At 39.0% G+C, this 15,837-nt stretch overlaps 1 protein-coding gene across 1 annotated transcript in view; it reads left to right on the forward strand.

Annotated features, from left to right (window-relative positions):
• The window catches only part of NIPA1 (NIPA magnesium transporter 1), a 49,453-nt gene that overhangs the window by 16,254 nt on the left and 17,362 nt on the right, over positions 1-15,837 (forward strand). The window contains exons 2-3 of the mRNA XM_043894432.1: positions 3,369-3,416; positions 4,339-4,429. Of these exons, the coding sequence (XP_043750367.1) occupies positions 3,369-3,416; positions 4,339-4,429 (139 nt within the window). The remainder of the gene's footprint in view (positions 1-3,368; positions 3,417-4,338; positions 4,430-15,837) is intronic.

Consider the following 15,837-nt stretch of genomic DNA (forward strand, 5'->3'; position numbering starts at 1 on the left):
CTTTTTAATGGCTGAGTAATATTCCATATGCAAACACATGTATTCCCATACACCACACATCTTTATCCATTCATCTGTTGATGGATACTTAAGTTGCTTTCATGTCTTGGCTATTGTAAATAGTGCTACTATGAACATTGGGGTGAATGCATCTTTTCAGATTAAAGTTTACATCTTTCCCAGTATATAACAAAGAATAGGATTGCTGGATCATATGATAGCTCTAGTTTTAGTTCTTTAAGGAATTGCCATACTGTTTTCCACAGTGGCTGTACCAATTTACATTCCCACCAACAGTGTAGGAGAGTTCTCTTTTCTCCGCATCCTTTCTAGCATTTATTGTTTATAGACTTTTTGATGATAACCATTCTGACTGGTTTGAGGCAATACTTCATTGTGGTTTTGACTTGAATTTCTCTAATAATTAGTGATATTGAGCATCTTTTCATGTGCATGTTAGCCATCTGTATGTCTTCTTTGGAGAAATGTCTATTTAGATTTTCTGCCCATTTTCTGATTAGGTTGTTTTTTGATATTGAATTGTATAAGCTGTATATTTTGGATATCAGTCTTTTTTTTTTTGGTTGTATCATTTGCAGATATTTTCTTCCATTCCATAGGTTGTCTTTTTGTTTTGTTGATGGTTTCCTTTGCTGTGCAAAAGTTTTTAAGTTTGATTCAGTACAGTTTGTTTATTTTTGCTTTTATTTCTTTTGCCTTGAGAGCCTGAGCCAATAAACTATTTTTACGATTTATATCAGAGAATGTTTTGTCTGTGTGTTCTCTTTCATGAGTTTTATGGTGTCATGTCTTATATGTAGGTCTTTAAGGCTTTTTTTTTTTTTTTTTAAATTTTGGTCATGCCACAGAGCATGTGGTATCCTATTTCTCTGACCAGGGATTGAACCCACACTGCCTGTGTTGAAAGCACAGAGTCTTAACCACTGGACCACCAGGGAAATCTCTTTAATCCATTTTGAGTTTATTGTTTGTATATGATGTGAGGGAGTGTTTTGCTTTCATTGATTTATGTGAGGCTGTCCAGCTTTCCAAGCACGATTTGCTGAAGAGAATGTCTTTTCTTCATTGTATATTCTTGCCTCCTTAGTTGAAGGTTGATTGCCCCTGAGTCTGTAGGTTTATTTCTGGACTTTGTGTCCTGTCTCATTGATCTGTGTTTGTGCCAGTACCACACTGTCTTAGTTACTGTAGGTTTGTAGTATTGTCTGAAGTCTAGGAGGATTATGCCTACAGCTTAGTTTTTCTTCTTCAGGATTGCTTTGACACTTCTATCTTTTTCTCTTTCTTTCTTTAAGATTTCACATGTAAGTAAGGACATGCTCTAAAATGGCCACAACACTTTTGGGAAATTCAACCAGGATTCTGTATTAATAGTTGATAGTTGTTCTGCAGTATTCACTGCAGGGCATTCTTAGGCTCGGCTATATTTTCAGACATGTAGGACACCATGGGCCACATTCATATCAGGCACATTCAGAAGGACATGGGACAGGAGCCAGTGTCAGGCCCTCTGTCTTGGAGCCCGATAGCAGAGGCAGAGCTATAGGGTGCTGTTTAAGGGTGCTCTTTAAGGGTGAGGTTTCAGGCTTAGAGGCAGAACTGCAGCAGGCGGTGCTCAACTGCCCATCCTTACAAGCCTCATGCTCCCCAGTGTAAAATCGTAGATGAAGAACTCCCAGACCCTCAAAGAGCTGTGCCTGTTCCCAGAGGGGTTGCACTAAGGGGGAGCTCAGGTGATAATCTCTAGCAGGTGTTCACACTCCTCCAGTTAGGTGCCATTTGCCCATCAGGGGTCATTTTTACCCTGTTACCCCTCAGAAAGTGGACCATAAGTCACATTCTCATGTAGTAAGTGAAGAGGTTTTGTTACTTTGTTATCTACAGCAGTCCAGCTGGTTTTGCCAGTTACCCCATGCTGTCCTTTATAGCAGCCTTTTTTCCATCTAACATCATGTGTTGTGTTTAGTCACATCTCTTTTAATTTCCTGTCATCTGCAAAAGTTGTCTTTCATGACATTGCCGATTTCAAAGAGTACAAGCCAGCTGATGTATGGACCATCTCACAATTTCCTTGTGATTAGATCAGGTGATGCACTCTGGTAGGAGCTCTGAAGACATAATGTTGTACCCTTCTCGGTACACCCACAGGAGGACACAGTGTGGCTTGTCCCACTGCTGATTGTGTTAAACTTGACTTTGACCATTTGGTTACGGTGATGTTCATCAGAGACTTGCATGCTGTGCGTGCAAGCTGCTTCAGTCATGTTTGACTCCTTACGACCCTATGGACTGTAGCCTGTCAGGCTCCTCTGTCCATGGGATTCTCCAGGCAAGAATACTGCAGTGGGTTGCCATTCCCTTCTCCAGGGGATCTTCCTGACCCAGGGATCAAACCCACATCTCTTACGTCTCCTGCATTGGCAAGCAAGCTCTTTACCACTGGTGCCACCTGGGAAGACCAAAGATAACTTTATCTCTTGTGATTATAAAACTGGTGGAGGTGATCCATGGAGACTGCGTGAGAATCCATCCCTTAGCAAGCTTTCATTCACCCATTTTAGTATCCACTGATGGTTCTTGCCTGCATAAGTTTTTACTGTGATGTTGCCAAGCGGTGCTGTTTGAACTAGACCATTCCTTCTACTTCATCATTACATACTGATCTCTTTTTTAAGGTACTTTTTAAATACCTGGAGCTCTGCTTCTCAGTGAAACAGGTTGGCTTCCTGTGTTCATTATACCAAATTACTGAAAATTAAAACATCCAAACAGAATTAGGTATTTTAATCTGAAGTGAAAAAAGCCTCTTGGACTAGGAGCATTTTGACATACCTGAAGAAGAACAAGAGGAGGGATGGATGTGACGAGGGCCTGGACAGCTGCTCCCATCTCTGCCTGCGCTGGCATGCGTGAATATAGGAGGGTAATCTAAGGGAGTGAAACAGAAAGCTCTGTGTACAGTGTCAATCATTCAGTGAGTGTGAGGGTCTGCTTTCAGCCATTTTCACGTGGTTTCAAAAAGAGCCATGTGACAAAGCTTCCACATTATGAACATTGAGTAACCTGTTTAAGTAGCAAGTCATTAAACCTTATGCTAGTAAAATTATCATACACATGGGTTTCTGTAAATGCTTGAGAGAATTGTACTTTGAAGAGCAAATCTCATTTGAAATCAACATATAAAATGTTACTCCAAAGAATATTTGTCTCTAGGTGACATGTTGAGCCAGAAAACCCTACAGTTTATAAAGATTTTATTTGTTTGGATTGGCTTCCTCTTTTCAGTATGTAGCTTGTAAGCCTCTCACTTCATACTTTCCTGACATGTTTATCTCACTCTTTTACAGGTACCTCCTACTTAACAGATATTGTATGGTGGGCAGGAACAATTGCAAGTAAGTACTCTTTGGTGAAAAGCTTGGTCTTTGTAAGATCAGTCATTTGTCTGGCAGGGTTGGGTGGAGGTGGTGGGTTGAGCTTAGCTTGTTCTCTGGAATGAGGACCAAGAGGGTGGGGGGTGATGGAGGGCGAGGGTAGAGGCTCCTGCTGCCTGAAACTAGCCCTGAATTTTGTCCAGGTCAGAGTGCCCTGGGTCTGAAGAAATTAAGGCAGCTCTTGCTTCCTCATCTGTGGTTAGTCTGTGGGCATCTGGTGAACTTTAGCTCAATGTCATTGGTTTTACAAAGGAGAGTTTCTTCACTCAGCCTTAACAGAGGTCATGTGTTATAAAATTAGACTTCAGAACTTTAAATATGTAAAGAAAAATTTTGTTAGATATTTCAGATATATCTTGAGGTCTATTTGTCACATGTTGTCTTTAGGCAAGAAATTTTCTGGCAGATGTTGCTTTATTGAAGAACTCATGTTTGAGCTTTATCTTGCAGCCCCAGACACAGTCCTGTGCAGGCAATAGTGTTTCCACTGGATGTGCCAGCAGTATGTCACTGGAATGTATCCCAGGTCACTTGAAGGGACAGGGAAAGCTCTATATGATCTGTCTTAAAACAGGGATATGTTAAGAAGAAAGTGGATATACACTTTTACTGCATCCACTTCAGTCACCATTGGTTAAGTTGGGAATTTTCGTAGCAAGTTGAAGCTACTCCACTGACTAATTGGGCCAGTGATAGGTAGTACTGGGCCTGCTGTCCTTTGCCCTCAGGACTCTTAAACATGCAAACAGTGTCCCATATATCCTTCCTCACCTGGAATGGGAAAGAAGCCCTTTCAGAGCACAGTCTTGCAAAATTCAACTCTGTGATAATGCTCAAAGAGAGTTTTGTAATTGCAGTGACATCCTTGTGATTCTCTTGACAGTGGCTGTTGGCCAGATTGGAAACTTCCTGGCTTACACAGCGGTCCCCACGGTCCTGGTGACTCCTCTGGGTGCCCTTGGAGTGCCATTTGGGTGAGAACTGGGATTCTGTGTTTTGGTTTTTTTTGTGTGTGTGTGTTTTGGTTTTTAATGTGTAGTTTAGGTATAAGAAAACTTTTCATTTTAAATGTTTTTGTTAAAATAATAAAAGAAAAAGTAACTGAAGTTAGATCTTTAGTATTGCACTTCTAGGGGTAATTTTATCCCTTCAGATTTAGTTGTGTGAATTATTAACCTTCTCTTAGACATTTGCTTTAGTATATTTCAAATTCTAACTTATTCATGTTTACAAACATGATACTATTACTCTCCTGATCTTTCTCTAGAGGACTTCCTAGAGATTGGAATCATCCTAGCTCCTTGGCAAGTGATTCTAAGAAATCAGTAAGCAAAACTGCCAGTTGGTGTTTTATTTATTTTATTTGGTGTTTTATTTACCATCTCCTACTGGATGGTAGGCAGTCCCCTACTTCAGGAAGTTATTGAGGTTGGGATAAATAACACCTGGCCTCCAGTGAGTATGAAAAGGATTCGTTACTCACAACAGTCAATAGTAAATGTATCATTCAAGGAGAATGGCTCTGGTTTGATCTGGAGTAGAACAGGAACAATGCAGGGCGTTGAGTTTTTATTACAGTTAGGAGGTAAGCCAGGTAGAGTCCCATGCTCAGGCTAGGGTTTGCATGCTTTGAAATTTTAGTGCCAAGGGACTGAGTATGCTGGGGCCTAACATTATAAGCTCTCCTTTTTATGAGGTTGTTCAGATTTGAGACAAAAGGGAAAAGAGAGGATTGGGAACATGAAAGCTACCAGCCACCACAAATGGGGTCTTTCTCTTTTGAAAATGATTTTGTGAGACAGTTGTTAAATATATTAACAGAGGATCCCCAACCCCCATGCCACGGACTGGTAGCAGTCCTTGGCCTGTTAGGAACCTGGCCGCAAAGCACGAGGTATGCAGTGAGCGAGCAAGCGAAGCTTCATGTGCTGCACCCCATTGCTCCCCATAACTTGCATCGCCTGCATCATCCTGCCTGTCACTCCCATTATTGCCTGAACCATCATTTGCCACCTCACCGCCCATCCCCATCCATCGAAAAATTGTCTTCCATGAAACCAGTCCTTGGTGCTAAAAAGGTTGAGGACTGCTATATTAACACATATCCTTTTGTGAACCTATTTATATTATTTTACCTTTGAAGAAATTGTTAATAAACAGAGATAAAATAGAAGTGAAATAGAATCCAAGTTTCTAACTCATTGATATATTGGTATGCTGCTGTGTTCCAGACAGAACTACAGATACTTGCAGAGAAATGTATCTGTGATAGATGTAGTTAATTTAAAGTCACTTAGGCTTTAAGGTTCTATGGCCTAAAAAATACAAAAGCATTTTCCAACATGTCAACCTTTGAAAATGCATTTGTAATGTATTTTTCTAATCCAAACATATCCTTAGTATTACATGTGGCTTAGTGTCACTTTTCATTTTGGATGACCCTGAAAAGCTTGGATTACATGAGTGGTGCTGTCATTGGGAAATCACTGCTTCAGCTTTTCAGAGCCCAGCCTCACTGTCTGTTCCCTGAAAAATAATCAGGCAAATAGATAACCCAGCTATGTGATCTTTGCATATTTAAGGTGCATATATTAAAATGCCTTGTTTCATTAATTTCCAAAGAACTATTCTTATGGACTTTGATAATTAGGTCTCCTAATCAGAAATCAGAGAAGGCGATGGCTCCCCACTCCAGTACTCTTGCCTGGAAAATCCTATGGATGGAGGAGCCTGGGAGGCTGCAGTCCATGGGGTTGTGAAGAGTCCGACACGACTGAGCAACTTCACTTTCACTTTTCACTTTCATGCACTAGAGAAGGCAGTGGCAACCCACTCCAGTGTTCTTGCCTGGAGAATCCCAGGGATGTGGGAGCCTGGTGGGCTGCTGTCTATGGGGTCGCACAGAGTCAGACACGACTGAAGCGACTTAGCAGCAGCAGCAGCAGCAGCAGCAACCAGAAATGTTCACTACTCTAAGTCTTCAGGAGATGTTTCCCAAAGAAGTGTGTGAAATGGCATTCTGGATTAAAAGAGTGCTTTCAAATCAGGATCCCAATAAAATATTTTTTAAAAATAAGAAAACTAAAATTAATTTGGAAAAACCAAATATATCAGTATGTAGATACGTATGTATATATATTTTAAAAACAGTTCTGTTTTTGTTAATGGAATGAGGTTGCCAGAATTATATAGAAATAGAAATGAATATAGAAATAGAAATGAAAAGAACGTGGCACTGGGAAAAAAGATGTCTGTCATCAGTGAAATAGAATAGAGGGCCCCCAGAGAGGTCCACTTTTCCCTGCAGTGGTTTAATGTATGATAAAGTAGTAATCATCACAGCATAGTACTTTTTTTTTCTTTTTTTAGCATAGTACTTTTTAAAAGGCTTTTAAAAATGCTTTATTTGGAATTAATTTCCAAATTATAAGAAAATGCAAGGTTAAGAACAATAATCAAAATGATATTCATATTCCCCCACCCAGACACACTGATTACTAAATTCTATCCCACTTTCTCCATCATTTGCTTTCTCTATATTAGCATTTTTCAACCTTATTATCAACCTAGGGGCCAGGTAATTCTTTGCTTTGAGGGTCCAGTCTGTGCTTTGTAGGGTGTTTAGCAGCATTCCTGGCTTCCACCCACCAGATACCAATAGCTCCTCTTCCCCAAAATGTCTTTGGACATAAGAAAATGTCACCTTGTGGGGCAAATCAGCCCTGTTTGAGAAGCACTGTTCTATTATGAATGTGATGTTTGTTTTGTTTTTTGGATTTTGTTTTTGATCCTTATGAGATTAGTTACATTTGTCATGATCCTTTACCCTTAAACACTTTGATTTGTGTTTCCTGAGACTAGAAACATCTTCTTCATAACAATGGTATAATCATCAATTTTGATAGATTTCACTTTATTTTAATGTTAAATGTATCTCTGTGATCTGCCCTCCCCATTCCAATTTTGTTCATTGAGCCATTATAGTTATTATAGTTATTATAGCCAATATAGTTATTCTATGCTATTATCCTTTATACCATTATTTTTCCCTCTAGTGAATGATCTAGTATAGCAAGAGCAGCATGTAGTTGTATATCTCAAGTTTAAAAAAGAGAGTTTCTTATTCTTTAAAAAAAAATAGTGTTGGGAAACTGGTAAACAATTTGTAGGGACATCAACTTAAATCCTAATCATAGCACCATCAAAATATGATCTAACTGAACTAAGCATTATGTACAAGATGGCCATCAAGTGTGAGATACACCAATGAATGGTTTGTTGACACTACGTTCAGTGACTGATTTGTGTGATCACATGCTGTGTGATCAGTCTGTTGAGGTGTGTCGCCTCACTCAGCAGTGCAGGGTGTGCTGAGTAAAGCCGCAGTGAGCTCTGTGTGTTAGCTAGCATCCCATTAATACCTGCCTGTCTGTGACATGTAGCTACAGATAACTTGTGTCTGGTTTTCACTGAATAAATCTGCATCTCTTGCACAACCCAGAGTAAGTTATGTAGAGATTTAATCTATGAAGGAGGAGAAAAAAAGTTTAGCTATGTACCAAGAGTTTATGGCCTATGTAGAAGAAAACTTTTAATGTGTTTCATACCTTAGAAGGTTAAGAAGTTTCAAACATTTGAAGCAATAAAAATGAAAAGGTTGATTTTCTACATTGAGAGGTAAAATAAGAAGGTTGGGGAAAAGATTTCAACAAATATGACAGTAGTTAAAGTGTGATATAAAGAATTTCTTAAATTGACCAAAATAATATGAAATCCCAATAGATAAAATGACAAAGGTTGAAAAGTGCCACTTTTATACATATGAAAATAAATTTATTCCACTAATGTTAAGCCACATTTTCAATAAAATGCACATAAGCAAAAGTATATCATAAACATCAAAAACATGTAGGTACTGAATGGAAGAAGAGTAACATAATATCTCACTGTAGTAAAGCTAGTCTCAATTTGACATGTATTCTGATAAGCCTCAGAGAAAGCCTTAGGAAAATAACTTTTAAAAAAGTATAGTGAAAAAAATCATTAAAGGAATTAAAATGTCACACTGTAAATATTCACTTAATGCAGAAGAAAGTAATGGAGAATAGGAAATAAAAAAGACATTAAACATAGAAAACAAAAAGTAAGATAATCTAACTCTCTCAGTAAAAACATTGACTGTCAGTGAGCTAAACAATCCAATTAAAAGGCAAAGATTGTCAGGCAGGTTTAAAAAAACAAGATCCAATTATATGCTTTCTACTTCAGACATAGTTTAGATTCAGAGATACAAATAGATTGAATATAAGAGAAAGGAAAAAGATATATTTTGCCAATAGTAACTATAAGAAAGTTGGAGAGGCTGTGGATCAGATAAAATAGATTATAAAACAAAACAAATGTAAATATCAAAGCTAAAATTGTAGAACTCTTAGAAGAAGTGAAGTGAAGTCGCTCAGTCGTGTCTGACTCTTTGTGACCCCATGGACTGTAGCCTACTAGGCTCCTCAGTCCATGGGATTTTCCACGCAAGAGTACTGGAGTGGGTTGCCATAATCTTAGAAGAAAACAGATATAAATCTTTATGATCTTGGATTAGGCAATGGTTTCTTAGATAAGAGATAACCTACACATGGACATCACCAGAGGGTCAATACCAAAATCAGATTGATTATATTCTTTGCAGCTGAAGATGGAGAAGCTCTATACAGTCAACAAAAACAAGACCAGGAGCTGACTGTGGCTCAGATCATGAACTCCTTACTGCCAAATTAAGACTTAAATTGAATAAAGTAGGGAAAATCACAAGACCATTCAGGTATAACCTAAATCAAATCCCTTATGATTATATAGTAGAAGTGACAAATAGATTCAAGGGATTAGATCTGATAGACAGAGTGCCTGAAGAACTATGATGGAGGTTCCTGACATTGTACAGGAGGTGGTGATCAAGACCATCCCCAAGAAAAAGAAATGCAAAAAGGCAAAATGGTTCTCTGAGGATGCCTTACAAATAGCTGAGATAAGAGAAGTGAAAGGGGAAGGAGAAAAGGAAAGATATACCCATCTGAATGCAGAGTTCCAAAGAATAGCAAGGAGAGATAAGAAAGCCTTCCTAAGTGATCAATGCAAAGAAATAGAGGAAAACAATAGAATGGAAAAGGCTAGAGATCACTTCAAGAGAATTAGAGATACCAAGGGAACATTTCATGAATGGATGGACACATTTAAGGACAGAAACGATATGGACCTAACAGAAGAAGAAGATATTAAGAAGAGGTGGCACGAATACACGGAAGGACTCTCCAAAAAAGATCTTTTTTTTTTTTTAATTTCCACTACCCATATTTTATTTTAGTTTTTTTCCATTTATTTTTATTAGTTGGAGGCTAATTACTTTACAATATTGTAGTGGTTTTTGCCATACATTGACATGAATCAGCCATGGATTTACATGTGTTCCCCATCCCGATCCCCCCTCCCACCTCCCTCTCCATCCCATCCCTCTGTGTCTTCCCAGTGCACCAGCCCCGAGCACTTGTCTCATGCATCCAACCTGGGCTGGTGATCTGTTTCACCCTTGATAGTATACTTGTTTCAATGCTATTCTCTCAGAACATCCCACCCTTGCCTTTTCGCACAGAGTCCCAAAGTCTCTTCTGTACATCTGTGTCTCTTTTTCTGTTTTGCATATAGGGTTATTGTTACCATCTTTTAAAATTCCATATATATGTGTTAGTATACTGTATTGGTCTTTATCTTTCTGGCTTACTTCACTCTGCATAATGGGCTCCAGTTTCATCCATCTCGTTAGAACTGATTCAAATGAATTCTTTTTAATGGCTGAGTAATATTCCATTGTGTATATGTACCACAGCTTCCTTATCCATTCGTCTGCTGATGGGCATCTAGGTTGCTTCCATGTCCTGGCTATTATAAACAGTGCTGCGATGAACATTGGGGTGCACGTGTCTCTTTCAGATCTGGTTTCCTCAGTGTGTATGCCCAGAAGTGGGATTGTTGGGTCATATGGCAGTTCTATTTCCAGTTTTTTAAGGAATCTCCACACTGTTCTCCACAGTGGCTGTACTAGTCTGCATTTCCACCAACAGTGTAAGAGGGTTCCCTTTTCTCCACACCCTCTCCAGCATTTATTGCTTGAAGACTTTTGGATACCAGCCATCCTGACTGGCATGTAATGATACCTCAATGAGGTTTTGATTTGCATTTCTCTGATAATGAGTGATGTTGAGCATCTTTTCATGTGTTGGTTCGCCATCTGTATGGCTTCTTTGGAGAAATGTCTGTTTAGTTCTTTGGCCCATTTTTTGATTGGGTCATTTATTTTTCTGGAATTGAGCTTCAGGAGTTGCTTCTATATTTTTGAGATTAATCCTTTGTCTGTTGCTTCGTTTGCTATTATTTTCTCCCATTCTGAAGGCTGTCTTTTCACCTTCCTTATAGTTTCCTTTGTTGTGCAAAAGCTTTTAAGTTTCACTAGGTCCCATTTGTTTATTTTTGCTTTTATTTCCAATATTCTGGGAGGTGGGTCATAGAGGATCTTGCTGTGATTTATGTCGGAGAGTGTTTTGCCTATGTTCTCCTCTAGGAGTTTTATAGTTTCTGGCCTTGCATTTAGATCTTTAATCCATTTTGAGTTTATTTTTGTGTATGGTATTAGAAAGTGTTCTAGTTTCGTTCTCTTACAAGTGGTTGACCAGTTTTCCCAGCACCACTTGTTAAAGAGGTTGTCTTTTTTCCATTGTATATTCTTGCCTCCTTTGTCGAAGATAAGGTGTCCATAGGTATGTGGGTTTTTCCCTGGGCTTTCTATTTTGTTCCATTGATCTATATTTCTGTCTTTGTGCCAGTACCATACTCTCTTGATGACTGTGGCTTTGTAGTAGAGCCTGAAGTCAGGCAGGTTGATTCCTCCAGTTCCATTCTTCTTTCTCAAGATTGCTTTGGCTATTCAGGGTTTTTTGTATTTCCATACAAATTGTGAAATTATTTGTTCTAGTTCTGTGAACAATACCATTGGTAGCTTGATAGGGATTGCATTGAATCTATACATTGCTTTGGGTAGTATACTCATTTTCACAATATTGATTCTTCCAATCCACGAACACGGTATATTTCTCCATCTATTTGTGTCCTCTTTGATTTCTTTCATCAGTGTTTTATAGTCCAAAAAAGATCTTAATGACCCAGATAACCACGATGGTGTGATCACTCACCTAGAGCCAGACATCCTGGAATATGAAGTCAAGTAGGCCTTAGAAATCATCACTCTAAACAAAGTTAATGGAGGTGATGGAATTCCAGTTGAGCTGTTTCAAATCTGAAAAGATGATGCTGTTAAAGTGCTTCACCCAATATGCCAGCAAATTTGGAAAACTCAGCAGTGGCCACAGGACTGGAAATGGTCAGTTTTCATTCCAGTTGCAGAGAAGGGCAGTGCCAAAGAATGTTCAACCTACTGCACAATTACACTCATTTCACACACTAGTGAAATGCTCAAAATTCTTCAAGCTAGGCTTCAATAGTACGTGAACCCAGAACTTCCAGATGTTCAGTCTGGATTTAGAAAAGGCAGAGAAACTGGAGATCAAACTGCCAACATCCGTTGGATCATAGAAAAAGCAAGAGAATTCCAGAAAAACATCTACTTCTGCTTCATTGAGTATGCCAAAGCCTTTGACTGTGTGGATCACAACAAAGTGTGGAAAATTCTTCAAGGGATGAGAATACCAGACCACCTTACCTGCCTCCTGCAAAACATGTATGCAGGTCAAGAAGCAACAGTTAGAACCAGACATGGAACAATGGACTGATTCAAAATTAGGAAAGGAGTACATCAAGGCTGTATATTATTACCCTGCTTGTTTAACTTCTATGCAGAGTACATCATGCGAAATGCTGGACTGGATGAATCACCAGCTGAAATAAAGATTGCCAGGAGAAATATCAATAACCTCAGATATGGCAGAATGAAGGGGAACTAAAGAGCCTCTTGATGAAGGTGAAAATGGAGAGTGAAAAAGCGGGCTTAAAATTCAACGTTCAAAAAACAATGATCATGGCATCTGGTCTCATTACTTCAAGGCGAATAGATGGGGAAACAATGGAAACAGTGACAGACTTTATTTTTGTGGGCTCCATAATCACTGAGAAAGGTGACTGCAGCGTGAAATTAATTAATTAAATTTAATTAATAATAATTAAAGGTGACACTTGCTCCTTGGAAGAAAAGCTATGCCAAACTTAGACAGTGTATCAAAAAGCAAACACATTGTGTTGCCGACAAAGGTCTGTATAGTAAAAAGTATTGTTTTTCTTTTAGTCATGTATGGCTGTGAGCGTTGGACCATCAAAAAGGCTGGGCGCCAAAGAATTGATGCTTTTGAACTGTGGTTTTGGAGAAGATTCTTGAGAGTCCCTTGGACTGCAAGGAGATCACACTATTCAATCATAAAGGAAATCAGTCCTGAATATTCATTGGAAGGACTGATGCTGAAGATCCAATACTTTGGCCACCTGATGCAAAGAACTGACTCATTGGAAAAGACCCTGATGCTGGGAACGACTGAAGGAGGAAGAGAAGGGGATGACATAGGATAAGATGGGTGGATGGCATCACCGTCTTGATGGACATGAGTTTGAGCAGTCTCTTTGAGTTGGTGATGGACAAAGAAGCCTGGCAGAGAAGCTGCAGTCCACTGGGTTGCAGAGTCAGACACAACTGAGCAACTAAACTGAACTGAACTGAAAGTACAAGCAACAAAAGCAATATAGATAAACTGGACATCATAATAATTAGAAGCTTTTGTGATTTAAAGGAGAACATCAAGAAAATGAAAATTCAGGGAGAAAAGGTGACACCAAAGGGTGATGTCAGAAAACATCTCCTTACAAAAATCAAGAATCAGGTATCCATAAAGAAAAAGAGCTCTGGGTGAGCTCTGGAGTCTACTTAAGAAAATTTAGTGATACATTGGAACCAAAACCCTGAGAATAATTGCACCAAAAAAGGAAGGAGGGTATTTTCACTTTGACGGCATTATCCTTTCCCCAAAGTTGGCATTGCTCAGTGCCATGAGGGAACTTCTCAGATAGGAAGTGTTGTTCCCCTAGCCAGGAAATGAAGAATGGAGTAAGTAACCAGTTTCCCTAAGACTTTCAGAGCACCACAAGAAAGTCTCACCTAGACTGGCAAAGCAGAAGTGTATTAAGATGGTTAGGAACAAGGAAGAAAAGCAACCATACAGTGGGAGTGATTATCGTTTGGCTCTGTGAGGGCAAGACACTAGCCTGTATCCCCACAGCTGACCCTCACCACCGTGTGCTTCCTTGAAGCTAGCCCCTTCTGCTGTGCCTTGCCATGTTGCAGGCCTCCTCTGCAATATGCCTGTTGGGAGTGGGTGGACTGGCAGCCCAGCAGAGCACTCTGAGAGCCAGCTCTCCACAGCTGCTCGTTGTCTGGTTTGGGCCCTGTAGGCATTTATGTATGTAAACTTCTCTCTATGTACCTATTTAACTGAATCCTAAATAATTTGGCATGTTGTTGCTTCATTTTTATTCATTTCAAAGTGATTTCTAATTTCCCTTGTGATTTCTTTACTGATCCATTGATCATTTAGTAGTAAGTTTTCTCTTACCCATAAAGTCTGGAAAAGGTGACTGCTTCTTCATATGTCCAGACACCTATGCAAAGCTATAGGAATCACAAAGAATCAGAAGACATGACTCCATCAAAAGAACCTCCAGCAATGCCCAAAGAAATGAAGATCATGAATTTCCTAACAAATAATTCACAGTAATTGTGCTGAAAAGTCTAAGCTTCAAAATAACAGATAAACATTTAATAATTATTTTCCTACCAGGAAAATAGTACAAGAACAAAGTGAAAAGTTTAATGAAGAGACAGAAAATATAAAGAAGAACTGAACAGAAATTTTAGAGCTGATGAATGAAATGACAGAACTGAAGAATTCAATAGAGAGCTTTAACAACAGACAGCCAAACAGAAAAATCAGTAAGCTTGAAGACAGATCAATTGAAATTATCCAGTGTGAGGAACAAAAAGAAAAAAGAATGAAAAAGAATGAAGAAAGCTTGTAGGATTAAATGGCATCATTAAGAGAAACAATGTAGGCTTCATTGGAATCCCAGGAAAAGAAGCAAAGAGAAAGGAGTCAGTTCAATTCAGTTCAGTTCAGTCACTCAGTCATGTCCAACTCTTTGCGACCCCATGAACTGCAGCACGCCAGGCCTCCCTGTCCATTACCAACTCCCAGAGTCCACCCAAACCCATGTCCATCGAGTCGGTGATGCCATCCAACCATCTCATCCTCTGTCATCCCCTTCTCCTCCTGCCCTCAATCTTTCCCAGCATCAGGGTCTTTTCAAATGAGTCAGCTCTTTGCATCAGGTGGCCAAAGTATTGGAATTTCATCTTCAACATCAGTCCTTCCAATGAGAAAGGAGTAGAAAGCTTATGTAAAGAAATAGTGGCTGAGACCCTCCCAAACATGGGGAGAGATTTGGACATCCAGGTTTTTGAAGGCCGTAGGTTTCGTTAAAATTTCAGTCCAAAATGATCTTGTTATACACATAATAAAGCAATCTAAAATTAAACTCAAAGAGAGACTTTTAAAAGAAACAAGGGAAAAAATTCATAGAAGGAAACCCTCGTAAGACTATCAATGGATTTCTGAGCAGAGATCTTTCAGGCCAGGAGAAAAGAGGATGATACATTTGACGTGCTGAAAGGAAGAAACTGTCAGTCAAGATTACTATACCCAGAAAAGTTGTCTTTCAGAAATAAGGGTGAGAAAAAGACTTTTTCTAACAAATAGTAGTTGAGAGAGTTTATCACCACTAAACCTGTCTATAAAAAATATCTACAGGAGTTTTTCAGGCTGAAATGAAAGAACACTGGTTAGTAACATAGAAATATATGAAAATATACAGCACACTGGCAAAGGTAAGCATGTAGCCAGATTCAGAATACTCTAATACTGTTGTTATAGGGTGATGTGTTAACTACCTCTAGTGTAAAGGTTGAAGGATAGAAGTCCTAAAAACAGCCATAGCTACAACACTGTATTAATGGGTACTCAGTAGAAAAAGATGTAAATTGTGGCATAAAAAATACAAAAGGGAAGGAGTAAAAGGTTAGACCCTCTATGTGCAACAGAAGTTAAATTGTTGTCAGTGTTAAATAGACTGTTATATCTTTAAGATGTTTTAATGTAAGCCTCATGGTAACCACAGAACAACCTTCAGTAGATTCACAAACAAGAGAAGGGAATCAACACATAGCATTATGGAAAACCATCATTTCACAGAGGAAGGCAGCAAGGGAGAAGGAAGGGTACAA

The sequence above is a fragment of the Cervus elaphus genome, chromosome 33 (assembly GCF_910594005.1).
Source record: "Cervus elaphus chromosome 33, mCerEla1.1, whole genome shotgun sequence".
NCBI lineage: Eukaryota > Metazoa > Chordata > Mammalia > Artiodactyla > Cervidae > Cervus > Cervus elaphus.